The following is a 13,626-nucleotide window of genomic DNA, read 5'->3' on the forward strand; positions in this document are numbered from 1 at the left end:
TTAGTACCAGAGTGTTATAAAGAAGCTTTTGTGTAAATGGCTATTGTGCTAACTGTTCTTAAAGGGAAATTCAGCTTTGTGCAGGAAACCACTTAAGGTCCATGTATTGCTTGAGAGTGCTAAAAAAAAAGGTTGAAGTGAGCTCTAAGTGATCCATGTGCAGCATTTGATGTAAAACCATCGCATTGGTTTCCTATACAGATGCAGATTGCCTTAGTGGTCACAGCTTTTTAAATGTGCCAGTGCAGTGATCTTACATTACAGATGCTGATGGGGTAATTTTGCTCTCCAACAGTAAATGCATATTGCAAGTGAAGATGTGACCTTTGAGCATGAGTAAACCTATATAAGCTACTTCTTTTAATCTAGCTGCCATGTAGAACATGTCATAACCTGTTATTTTCTAAGCTAATGAGACAGATCCTCATCTACCTAGGCGACTTCTGCATGGATTGATGATGCTTCCTTTTGCCCCTAATCCCAACCATAGCACTGTCAATCCCCTCAGTAAAGTCAGTGAGGTTATATCACAGTATGACTTGGAGGTCTGATTTTTAAACTCTCCTTTCCTTTCAACAGTGACTGAGAGTCGAGGGATCCTGGAGAGCATACAGAGATTTTCTTTACTGCCAACTTACTTGCCTGTGACCTATCGTATCCACAATGCGGATGTTTCCTTCTTTCTTAAGGAAGCCAACCAGGATATTATGAGGAATTCTAGCTTGCAGTCCAGAGTGGAATCCTTTCTGATCTACAAATCCAAGAGGCCACCTGTGTTAAATGCCAGCTATGGACCTTTTTCTGTTGAACAAGTAGTGCCCCAGGACCTAATGTTGTCTTCAAATCCATTTGGATCTACTAACAAGTTCTCCTTTAATTGGAAACTTAAGGCCTTCATCATGAGTGACAAAATTTACCCGAGCAAGCCCAAAGTGCAGGTGCTGTTCTACATCGTGGGCAGGGACTGGGATGACTATAGCACCACGGAGCAGCTGCCCTGCCTGCGGGTGTTCGCCTTCCGAGAGACGCGGGAAGTCAGAGGCAGCTGCAGGCTGAAAGGGGACCTGGGGCTGTGTGTGGCAGAGCTGGAGCTCCTGCCAAGCTGGTTTAACCCTCCTACTGTTGTTGCTGGCCGTAAGAAAGCCATGGATCAGTCTGAAGGGAGCCCTGTGGAGCTTTACTATGCCATACAACCAGGAGATGAGAAAGGGGAATGCACCAAGGAGGATGTAAGGAAAAGTAATGGGATCCGACTGGGGCGCAATGACATTGATGAGTCAGGACCTCCCTTGCAGAGGATTGGGAGTGTTTTCCTTTACCAGACACATGCTGTCCCTTCTTTAAATGAAATGAGGTTGGATAATAATATTGCCATCCAGTATGCACCAAAGACTGTCAAGCAAGGTGACATTTTGACTTTCCTTGTATCTGTTGCTAAAAATTCAACAGAAGATCAGTTCACACTGAGGTAAGGCTGTTTTGTGTTTCTTTGGTACCTTAGTTTTTGTTTCTCTACTCTTGGTACGGGAAGTCAATTTCACATGTATAAATTGCCTAACACTCCTTCAATTGCTGCTCTACAGAGATTGTATTGCAGTTGGTTGACTCAGTATTTCTCCTGTTGTTCAGTCTAATATGGTATAAATTGTCTGAGATGTGATCTCTGTGAGTGAGAAAGGCCTTTTCTTGAAGTTGTCCTTTGAGGAGTGCTTACAAAAATTGAAATAGTAGAGCTGGGACCTATCTATGTGCTAATAGGAGATAACATTTAAAGTCTCCTGAGCTGGAGTTTGCAGTTCTCCTAAGCTCTCGCTGAACTCGTGTTAAGATTAGTACATCTCAAATCCACAAAGGTATTTATAGGAAGTGAGCAAGAATTAGGCATCTAAGTAGGATTTATATGCTTAAACATCTCTTCCCAACTTGTTATAAGCCTGGTGCTGCTTTTATCCAAATATAGGATATTTGATATAGCAAAACCATTTCTGAAAACAAAAAATAATAGATGGTGGTTGTGTTTGAATGTATTTGAATGTGTTTGAATGATGGTAGTGGGTATTTTTTGAATGTAATGTCAAGTGCTGTGTTCATTTACTTCATGGCTTTCCAGGCATTGGAACATTACAGTGGGAAGCTCTCTAAGACCAACAATCTCTGGCTGAAGTTGCCTAGATATGGTTTGTTTCCCCCCCACCCCTTTCGACCAGGGAGATTTGTGGGGGATTTCTGTGGGAAGTGGTTTGCTATAAAATGGGGTCGTTTTTCCTTTGCAAGTGCGTGAGATATAAATTGAATAACCACAGCACTTAGGTACTGACTTGAGGACTGTTACTTCCTCTTTCTCTGGTGAGGACAAACACCAGTAGGATATCTGCTCTCCTTAACATACCAGGTTTTGATTTTCTGAGTCAATCTGACTGTGATTTAAGTTGTTTCCCAACTGATAATTTCAAGACGGACAATGCGATTCCTCATAAGTAGGCATTCAGGGATGTCTTTTTTTCCTTTTTTCCTTTTTTCCTTCTTTTTTCCTTTTTTCCTTTTTCCCCTGCACTAATGACTTTAGAGGTATATTACTTCAGGCATGCATGGAAACTTCTGCTATACATCAAAGTTGGTTGAAATATAAGCACTAAAACCCTTTTCTCCCTTTTCTGTCTAAGAGATCTAAGGTAAAAACTGCTCGTTGCTTCTACTCTGTAAATTTTTGTGTCTTAGAAATGTGACTTCAAAGCATCTGTACTTCTGTGAGCTGTTATCAGTTAAAGTAGAGCTAGTTATAACCATGATATTACTTGTAGGTTTATAAAATTTTCAGAACTCTTGCTTTGTTTAAATTAGGATGAAAACTGAACACCCAAACTTTTAATTGCTGCTAAAACTGATTTTCTGGAACAAAAAGGAAATAATTTGTTTGAATTTTAGCATTTTGTATTTTGAGATCTAAGCTATCGTACCACAACAAAAAAAAAAAGGTTAAAATAGATAGCAGAAATTGGTTCAAAATGGAAAATGTGGCATTTTCTCCTTCAAAAACATCAGTTTACTGTTACCTTTTCATATATATAAGCTCCTGTAACAGATTACTGTTACTTACATTGCTTTTCTGAGTTTTGATTTCTCTTGACCTGTTTTTCTACCAATAACTGGCTTTCAGACTGCAATCTGCTGCAATACCAGAGTAATTATAATACCTGTTTTGCTCTGCTTCTAAAGCACTGTTGCCTGCCTATGTTTGATCTAGCTACAGCATGTCTGAGTTTTTGTTTGGCTGTTTTCTTGGTCAGAATTGTAGTATCCATGTTCTGCATTCATCTCTCCATGACATGTACACAGCAAATTCAGCTTTCAGTGGTTACTAATTTATAAACATCCTCTTCTGTGAGGGGGAAATAGCAAGTATCAGGTAAGAGCAAAATCTGATCTCTATTAAATGCTTTGGCTTAAAAAATTCCTTTTACTCTGGCTTCTCCTATAACCCCAGTGTCAAACAACATGCCTCTTTCATGGCCTTCTCTTTCATAGTAAACATGTGTCCAAGTGATTGGATAATTGAGATAGCATTTGACTGAAGTATGGCTCTATTTCAGGATTTACAATTTTATGTTAGCCTAGTATATCCATTTTTCATAGCTAAATGATCTTTAAAGGTCCATTCCAACCTAAACCATTCTATGATTACATTATGTAGGTTCTCTTTTAATATGGTCAGCTATACAAAAGATGCATTTGAGATATGCTGCCTGTTCTGACTTTGGAAGAGTCTCTAGCTGACATTTTGTAAAAGCCATCAGAGACCTCTTCTGTGACCTGATTGAGTTTTAAGTCTCCATGAACTCTAAATTCTCTTGGTTTGCAGAGGTACAGCCATTGCATCAAGATAGATGGGAAGAAACTTCATCCTATTAAAACATGTAAATACAAGGCTTGAACAGACATACAAAAGGTCCTCTCTCCTGGAAGTTAAGATGGAGCAAAAAGGAGCAGAAATGACCCATTTGTGTAAATAATCAGTAAAGTGATTCATTATAATATGTAGGAAAGGATAACAGACCTCAGACGGGAATGGGGAGGAAGAGGAAGAGCTCCTTTGGACAGAAAGTGCTGTGCTGGTGGCTGTGTGCACTCTAATGGGTATTGTTGGTCTTTATGGTTTCTGCTCCTGGTTTGTAAATATCAGTCAGCCGCTTTGTGCAGCATCTGTCTGGTCTCCACTCACTCTGAGCCCCTCTCTGATAGAGGAAAGCCCCTGAACCCCCCCAGCATAACTCTTTTATGAGAAATTGGTATTAATTTTTATTTTGAAAGTCCCATATTTTTAGAAGTTCTACCTTGAGTGGCAGCAAGACTTGGAACTGTATTCATGAAGTGAGGCCAAGGGCTGCTGGCAAAATGCTTTTACCATTGCTTTTGCTCCAGTGGACTGGAAATCATGGCTTGAACAGATGGAAAATATAGGATAGACAGGTCAAAAAAGAGGAAACAGCCATGCAAAACAACCGAAAGGCAAAAAACACTTATCACAGCTGAATATTTTTTTGTTTGAAAATGGTTATATTTAGAGTAAACTGTATCCCCTTTCTAACAGGAAATTGTCTCCAAGGGGAACCTTCTAGAAACTGCTAAATACTAAAATACATGGGGAAAGGTACCTCTGTGATTTTTCCTCATGCCGTTGTTGGGTGCAGGGGAAGATTTAGAGTCATGAGCATGAACCTAATGGACGGTTTTAATTTTGTGGAAGAGTTGGACCATAAGGGCCGAGGATTAGGGTTTGTTTTTTAATGAACTAGAGAAATTAAAAATATTTATCTTGACTCTTTATGGGTGTGAGAGGAAAGGAAGGAAGGAGATAAAACCTAAATGATGGGTAATGATGGAATACTGCTGTAAGTGCCAGGTTGTAAGCTTGGAGCACTAAGCCTTATGAAACTGACTGATTTGTGATCTTAATTCACACACTTGCTTCCTCTTTGGTCTTGGCCAAGTCACTTAACCTCTCTGAAGCCATTTTATCACTGCTAATATCAACAGTTACTTGAATATGACATGCAATATACAAGCATTGAGCAATTCTATCTTCCCAATGAAGCAGTATTAAATGCCTTTATAAAGTAAGTGATTGAATGTCCTGTGCTTCTATCCTATTATCTTCTCTTATTTTAAGTGCAAATTAATTATTCATCGTATTCTTTGTAACTGGCCCCATGAGGGGGTTGAGTGCAAAGGCACAAATAGAATTGTACATCCTAGCCCAAAGAAAGCTGCTGTAGAGCCCACAGCAGGGCTCTGTGATCAAAGGCAAACCTCAAAGTCCCCTACCAATGACCAGCCCTGGACACAGCGTGTGCAGTACCAGACACTGTTCTGTCATCTTTGCACGTGTGACTGACCAGGGAAGGCTAAAGACTCTATCCTTCCCATCAAAAGGTTTTGAAAGATCCCTAAAGTTTGTGGGAAGTAGTCTAGTCTATTTTGGTTTACTTTTTCTCTCCAAATTTCAAGATATGTGTACTGGAAATGGCAGTTGAAGGCAATCTTTATCTGAAATGTTTTGCTAAAGGAGGGAAAGCATGTAAGTATTATTTCATGTCAGTCCTATAGAATGCTTTCAGTAGTTAATGCTTCAAAGCTTCCAGTGTTATGCAATTGCAATTCCTGTTTGCTGCAAACCCAAATTACTGCTGGTTATTAACACTGTGCTGTGTTGCATAGATTACAATTAATATATGTAGGGTTGCCATAGTTTTACAAACTGAGGAACATGAGTTTTCTGAATCTACAGTGTAGAGCCAGTTATTTTTCATTAGTTTGTTGTTGCTAATGCTAAAATAAAGTCTAACTACAACCTTCTTTTTTGTTTTGAAGTTGGCAGTATTGGTACTTTCTGCTTGCAGTCTTTTAAATTTGTTTTCTTGTTTCTGGAGATGATTCAACAAAGAAATGATAGAGAAGGAATTGGCTTCGGGTACTTAATGTCTGGCATAGATATATAAGTTGTAGCTTTTTTTCTTCTTTTTAAAGCTATTCAATTTATAATTATGCTTAGCAAATCCTGTGTGCTAACTTAGAACAGTTTATCAGGGCGTTTGGAACTGTGCCTTTTTCTTGCATCTGTCTCTTTTCACATTGTGATGTGGACTCTATCAGAAAGAGCATGATATAGTGTGCTGGTGTGTCAGGACAGCAGGAAGCATCCTGGTGCACAGGGAGGGATGCAGGATCTGATGCTGTTCCCATTTCTGATTTGTATTCTAGTTTTATTTATGTTGTAATGTAGTTTATGTTGCTGTTCTTGCACGTCCTTTACTGGTTAGCATATGAGGGGAGAGATGTATCCTTGATTATCTGGTGGAGCCCAACTCCACTGTGGCTTGTTTTGGGGTTTGCTTTTGGTTTTGTTTTCCACCAGTTCACCTGCTTTGCCAGAAGTATGTGCAGCAGAAGCATCGTAGTAGTTAAACTTTTCACCAAGCATCCAGTAGCTTCACCTCTCCCTGCAGCAGAGCCTGCAGCGTGCAGTGCCTTATTGTAATTCCTACACTCGTGTCCTCCAGTAGTATAGCTTCATTGCATCTAAGTGCTGTGCTCTCCAGAAAGGGCTGCTAAGAACTGGTTGGTAAGAGGAATTTGGGTATTGCTATGTAATAAGACACAGTTTTTAGGCTTCATAAGCCTCATACATTCATGGGATCTCCCCGGAGTTGCTCACACGTTGGCTCAACACAGGGACTTGTCTTCATGGCAGCTGTATGTTCTGTTGGGTGGTATCTGAGGGAAGAATGTTCCCCTACTGCTGCTGCAGCCCAAGGTGCACCAGGGTTAGGCTTGAAGTGAGCTTGCAGTGGGCTGATGGAAGTGCCTGCAGAGTGAAGGTGCTCCTACTGTTTTGCACTCCTATGACAAGTAGATTTATATGCAAAATATGTACCTTGCAAACAGTTCTTTTTTGCTCACCTACCTACCTGAGGCTTTCATTCTTTTCTCCTTCCTGGGAACATGGTTTCTGCCCTGCCGAGATCAGCTAAATTTGTATTATAATATATGATGACCTCACTAAGTATGGGAGATGATGGTAAGAAGTGAAAACATATATTTGCAGCAGAGGACACGTAGGAGTGCAAAGGGGTGTGGGCGTTATGTGTTTTGAAGAGAGGACCTTTTCACCAGCATTCTATTGCCAGAAATTGCAATAAGTTTATATGAAGATCTAAAAGGAGAATATTAGTTGGTTGAGCTGTCTGCTTAACTCTGCTTTTTCCTTCATATACGTGACCTAATGCATTCAAGAGATTCTGCTTCAGTGGAAAAATAAACTCCCAGAGAAGAGAGAAAATCTTGTGATTGACAGAAGTGATTGGAAGCTGGGACACCAGCTTTGCTAGTTCTACCTCTCTCATAGACTTTTCATTGTGACATGGAAGTCCGAGACCAGTCTAAAAAATAACTCCATGTTCCAAAATCACACTTAAATAGAATTTAGATATCTGAATTCAAGTGAGCAGTTCACCAGGACTCTCCATTTGCCCAGGCACACAGGTTATAAAAGCAACCTAATAGCCAGTGCTGTAGCGGCATCTACTAAAATGTGAGCCGTGAAGTAGACAAGGCTCCCTGATATTTCCTACTGACTTTGCCTGTACAGATCTACACAGATAATCTTAAAATTTAAATCCTTTGAAGGTAGGCACTGGAATTCATCAAACCAAAATTCTGCTTTCCTTTGCAACCCATGTGGAAATCACTGCATGTTTTATGGGTATGCTGATACCTGAAATGAACTTTCAGAGGAACTGCAACCTATGGCCTGCCAGGTGGTAGCGCCAGTGGAGAGCCTGCTGGGGCATGGTGGATTGGAAGACAAGAGAACCTTTGGGCATCATGGCTGCAGTCAAAAGAAACTTGTAATAAAAATAAATGCAGCCCCAGGTTTTGAAAAATGAAGTCCCAGTCTTAGCTCTCCTCACCTGCTAAGAAGAAATTAGTAATATCTATCTTGGTAAAAAGTGTTATTTCTGTGAGATGAATGAACTAATTAATCTGAGATCTTTGATTAGGAGATATGCAGTAAATATAAAAGACAGCTAAAATTCACCAAACCCCACAGGTCATCTGTTAGCTCACTTCTTCAATAAGGATTGATTTGCTTATTGGTTTGAATTCTGTTTGTGAGAGAGAAACATATTTTATCAGCAATACATTGGAATAGTACTGAATTTTTTAACATTTCATAGGAACTTCTTTTTGGTGTATATATTTTCTCAATCAACATTAAAAATTATCAAGCAGCATAAACACTTAAGTGGAAGAGATTCAGATTGGTTTTCCAGTTAAAGAACCCTGCCTATTATTCCATGTTCATATTGTGGCCTTCGATGCTACTTTTAGCTGTCGCTACTGAGTGAGTAGCTTTTGGAAAATCTTTTCATTTGGAGGAAGTCCAGTTTAGCTTCACTAGCTCAAAGAAACATCCTGATTTTATACTGTTAAGTTGATCCTAACCTATATGTATAGTTTGGGGTTTCACAGTCAAACTCCATCACCAGATTTCTGTAGGAAACTGGTAAAAAGTGTAAAATACCATTATTCTTAGGAAATGACTGAAGGTTGTAATGGAAACTTGTAAAACTCTGATACTGTGAGATAGATGAGATTTTTGTATAAACTGTAGCTATGGTATGTCTGCATTTGTGAACCAAACTTGGGGGTCAGAGGTATGTAGGTGCCACTTATATAAACCGATGAGAGCGTTTGTGGTCTGTCTGTGATATTTTTAATGTCACCTTTCTGATGGTAATTGTGGAAATACAGTAACTAGTGTGAAATTGTGGTAGTGAGTAAGTGATGCTCATTGATAATCAGGACAATTTTCCCTAAAAGGCCTTTAGAGTTTAGGTTACATGAACTTCTCTAATTTTGTCATTTTATGTAACAATCAATAAATGATAATCCAGCAAGCATGAAAAAGGCTGCATAAATACATGAGGGGAGTAGAGTCAAGATCATTAGCACTCAATTTATACAGCAAAAGAATTCAAACAAGGCTGGTATTTTATCCAGTTGCTTTTGTGCTCTTCTAGTGCTGAGCTATATCAAATTTTGTTCTTGGTGCTGAGCTAAACCATATTCTAGTGGTAGAAACAATCAGGCAGTAAGTGGTGATCAGAAAGGTTACTAGCCACATAAAACTCTGTAATGAGGTGGGCTTTTCTCTAGGCCTGGGATTATGTGGCTATTTCATGGTATCCCAAGCCTGAATTTGTACCTCTTCTGGCAGATCAAAAAGAATTTTAATGTGCCTTTTTTCACTTCATTCTTCTGTAGCTTCAGTTTGTTCTATTACTTAACCATCCCCTTCCACATTCTGGTTCAAACAACTCTAAATTTCAGCTGTTCCACTGCTCAGTCTTGATGTAAAAATGAATTTAATGGTTTTCCTGGGTTCTTTGTCCTTGCAAAGAACCAGGTTAGGGTATGGAAAAGTTTCTATTGATAGGTTATTTCTTCAGTTTTAAAAAAGACCCCAGATCACTGAGTTGGTTATCTGACTGATGGTCTCCAGGTCCTGATCTTGTCCAGCAGTAACATACTACTTAACTGGAAATACACAGCCCCTCAGCAAGCATTAGCTCCTCAGCTGGTGTTGTTTCACTTGCCTTGTCACTCTTTTGGAGCTTTTACTATAATCCCTTTACTAAGGGATGGTACCGTAGGCAAAAGGAAGTTTCTCTTGGCAATGCAACTTTAGCAGATTAGGAAGTCTATCTCTGATTATAGCAACTGCTAGAATTCATGTGTCTTACGTTAGTGGCTGAATATGAGTTTGATTTTTAGAAGGCATAAAAAAGTGCATTTAAGGTAACTTCAGAAGATCTTAGCGTTCTTCCTTCTTCTCGCTTCTCCCCCTCGCCAAAGCTTGGTAAATGTCTTTGGTGAAATGAATGACCTAAAGACAGCTTCTGGTGCTAAGGAAATCTGAAAACTTAAAACCTGCCTAATCCTTCAGAGAGAAAAGAGGATAAAAGATACAGCAGTCTGAGCCTTTTTTTACACAGACTAAAGGAAAAGTAACTGTTTAGGAGAGCCAACAATGCCTGATGCTATTTAGCAGCACCTTGTCATTTTAAACAGCAAGCTCGCAGTATTCTCAAGGTTCCCAGGCCTTGCAGCTTGGTTTGCCCTTTTTGTAAAGGTGGCCTTTAACAAGGTGAATCACACTTGATGTCTTCTGGACTGACACTTAGGTCAGTTTGTATTCAGTGGCATGAACTGAGTAAGTGACATGTTGAAGTAAGTGGGAGTTATATGCTGGCACGTAGAAGGTGGCAGTCTTGTGTCTTTATCATTTCACTGTAATAAATGTTATTTCCTCATATAAGCTTGTACAGTGATGGCCTTTCTAAAGTAGTGCTAAGGGGAAATCACACCTCTGCTACTGGCTGGTCAAAGGCTTCACTCAAGACTTCTCCCTTTTTCTGCTGTGTTCAGCATACTGTACAAGTATGAATTAACTTTCATAGCCTGTTTATGAGCTAGTCAAGCAAATACAATTTCCCTTGTCTTCTAGATGGGGAAAATAGCTTTCCTACATTTTGAAGTGACTTGCTAATGGCCCCAGGATTGTCAGTAGCAGTATGGAGGCAAGTACTTCAGAACTGTTGAGTTCAAGGGCACTCTGTTACCTGCTGTTGCACTGACAGATTGTTAAGAAAATTGTTCTTTCTGTTAAAATTATTCCAGTTAAGATCCACTGCATTGAGAATCAAAGTCATGTTGACCAAGAAGATGTCAAAAACTGAGAGTTACCTGAGGCCAACCATTACTCCATGACTGGTCCTTATAGCTGACTGTTGTTACGGTCTGTTTCATTGCAGTAGTACCTAAAAGCTACAACCGTACTCAAGACTAGCTTCTAGCCTTTGCAATGAGTAAGCACCATTGGTTGGACCATCAATAAATGTGAAGCTGTGTGATCAGAACATTAATGTTCAGCTAACAAATACCAGGATAACTGTGCTGCTTACACTGGGTAGTCCGAGTGCTGCTGTGTACAGATGTGCTCCCTGGAGTCACAGTGGGCTGTAGGGTCACTTGTCTTTCCATGCAGTTATAGACTGTGTAGCTTTATTTTGCTTGTCCTGCTACATTATGGAGATACTGGGGGATTTAGTTAGGGAAAACTATGCTTTCAATATAATTCATTAATTTAGGGAGATGAAGAACATGAACGTCTGGGAAATACAGGTTTGTTTTGGTTTGCTATTTTGTGGTTTTGTTTTTCTTTTTTCTTTAGGACTGGGGAGATTTGTATTACTACAAGTTAAATTTCTGAAATCAATGTCTTTGGGTATGATTTTCTTCCTATAGAACTTCTGAGTTCTCAATGGAGAAAACATTAGAGTCTCCTTTGTGGTAAGAAATGAAACAATATGAAAGGCGGCTGTCAGGTCCCTGCTAGATAAATGGAAGACAGATGGTAAGTGTGATTGGCACTGACAAGGTGTGAGCTGCCTTGTTTGCAGGTGCTGCTCCTGTCATCCATCACACTTTCACCTAATAATGGGAGATGTCACTGTGATGTACTTAAATCCCCAAATGACTGGTAAAGTGAAGCCAACAGGAAGAAGGGTTTGGGTAAGGGCATCATACTGGGAACAGTGTGACTTTAAGGTCTGTTAGCACAGATAAAGAAACATCAAACATTGTGTCTTGAGATAAGACACAAAGTATTTTGCTGTTCACATGCTCCCCCTAATGCTGTTTGGTATGTGCAAGGATTTCTAATTGCTTTGTCAGGACAAGGGGATTATATGTCTCGCACCAATGCCTCCTCTGAGCCTGGGGCCAGGGACAGCCCTCGGAGTGGGTCACTGCCAACCTACCTCCCACTTCCTTGAGAGTAAAACAGTTTAATGCTGCTGTTGTGGGACAGGGAAACAGGCCCCTTGAGAAAGTCCAGAGGCAGTCACAGTGCTGAGTTCATGTCTGGTTTGTATGTCTATTTCTAAAGCAAGGCTTGTGGAAAACCCAGTGCAAACTTTCTAGCTCTGATATGCACCAGCCACTACATGAAGTCATACAGTGGCAGGAAGTCATAGAAGTATTTTATCACCCTCTCAGCTGTCTGTTGAGAACCCTCTTCCAGCTCAGGTCATTGTGTTGACAGTGTCCATTCCAGTTTCTTGTACTTCTCTAGTTATTACTGACAAGTTTAGGAGCTGGATACTGGGATTAGTATGCTCTTCCTGTATTCTTGCAGAGTGCCTAATTATGTCTGTCTTCACATAAAGCTATCTATGTTTTGTTCTCTTTGTTGTCTTAATCTAGGTGGCCAAATATGTAGAACATTCTTGTAAAACTTTGGGTCAGTGAATTTCCTTTTTCTTCTAATATCCTGGTAAAACGTGAAATTCCATCTAGATGGAACAGATCTGACACATCCTTGTAATACCTATGTAAAGCCATGGTATATTTTAATAGATCGTCTTGTTACTTTATCACATTCCATTTGTTCACAGATATGCAGTTTCCAAACAAAAGCTCTTTCATGTCTGCAAAAATCATAAAATCCACCCATCTCTTCTTGCTTACTGTTGAAATGCAGCACTGAGAAGGGAATCCTCAGCTTCACTCTACACAGAACAGTGGCAAAAATCAAACAAAGTGAGTACAATTTGAAAATCAGGATTATCTGCTTCACAGCCCTTTCCTGTTCTCCATGTTGAATGTTGGAAGCTGGCCTCTCCAAGTCCTGAATGCTGCCCGGAGATCCTCTCCGAGCAAGCACTTCCTCAACCAGGTGAATATGGGGGTTTTAAACTGGTACAGCAGCAAGGTCCCAAAGACACTGTTTGCTCTGCTGGTGTTCATTTGACTTTGAGTCACCCCAGGACCTGAGGGAGCTGGGGACAGTCTTTGTGCCATCACATCTCAAGTAGAATTGCTCCATTTCAATCTGCCTGCTCTGCTTCCTGAGGAGCTGCTTTCTCTTCCTTCTCCTCCTGCTGTTTTCACACCATCAGTCACTTCTCAGATCAGTTTTCTCTCTCTTTTTCTTGTTGCTATGTCGCTTTGCCGCTTGCAAGCGGTGTCACTGAGATGTCTTCCTATTCCTGCCACCACCACTGCTGAGAATGATACCTTCATCTGTTCTCAGCATTAACTGCTTTCAAACCAGTGATCTGTATATTTTTCTACCCGACCTTATTTATAGAGTTTTATTGTTGCTACCATCTATTGTTCCTTTGCGATTTCCAGCTTTGTCAAATGTTAAGTCTGAGGCAATTGCTTTTTGTATCCATTGAGTTGTTTTATTGTCCTTTATTCCTGGAATGTGATTGGTTCCTAGACCTTCTAGGAAATCTTAATCCTAAAAATATTATTTTCCTGATTAAAAATTCAACAGCAGAACAGAAATTCAACAGCTTTTGTTTCTACTCCTCCACATTCTTCAGAGCCTTAAAAAAAGGTAAATTTTCATAGGAAAAACCCTTTAATCTTCTTGACATTTTTTTGTTGGGTACTTCCACTGTGTCCTTTGAGGTCCTTGTACCAGTTTTGCCACTGGTATAGCCAGAATGCCGTTCTGTGCAGGAGAGTCGTGTCAGCCTGACCACTTCTTTCTCC

General features: G+C 40.0%; 1 protein-coding gene across 3 annotated transcripts in view; it reads left to right on the top strand.

Moving 5' to 3' along the window:
• Window positions 1-13,626, top strand: part of LOC133275886 (transmembrane protein 132D-like) — a 275,357-nt gene that overhangs the window by 86,322 nt on the left and 175,409 nt on the right. For all 3 annotated transcript variants that reach the window (XM_061466160.1, XM_061466159.1, XM_061466161.1), the window contains exon 2: window positions 580-1,468. In XM_061466160.1, the coding sequence (XP_061322144.1) occupies window positions 580-1,468 (889 nt within the window). The remainder of the gene's footprint in view (window positions 1-579; window positions 1,469-13,626) is intronic.

Source organism: Pezoporus flaviventris, unplaced genomic scaffold (assembly GCF_033815535.1).
Source record: "Pezoporus flaviventris isolate CSIRO_AGI_PZ_B2104156 unplaced genomic scaffold, CSIRO_AGI_Pfla_v1 ptg000041l, whole genome shotgun sequence".
Classification (NCBI taxonomy): Eukaryota; Metazoa; Chordata; class Aves; order Psittaciformes; family Psittacidae; genus Pezoporus; species Pezoporus flaviventris.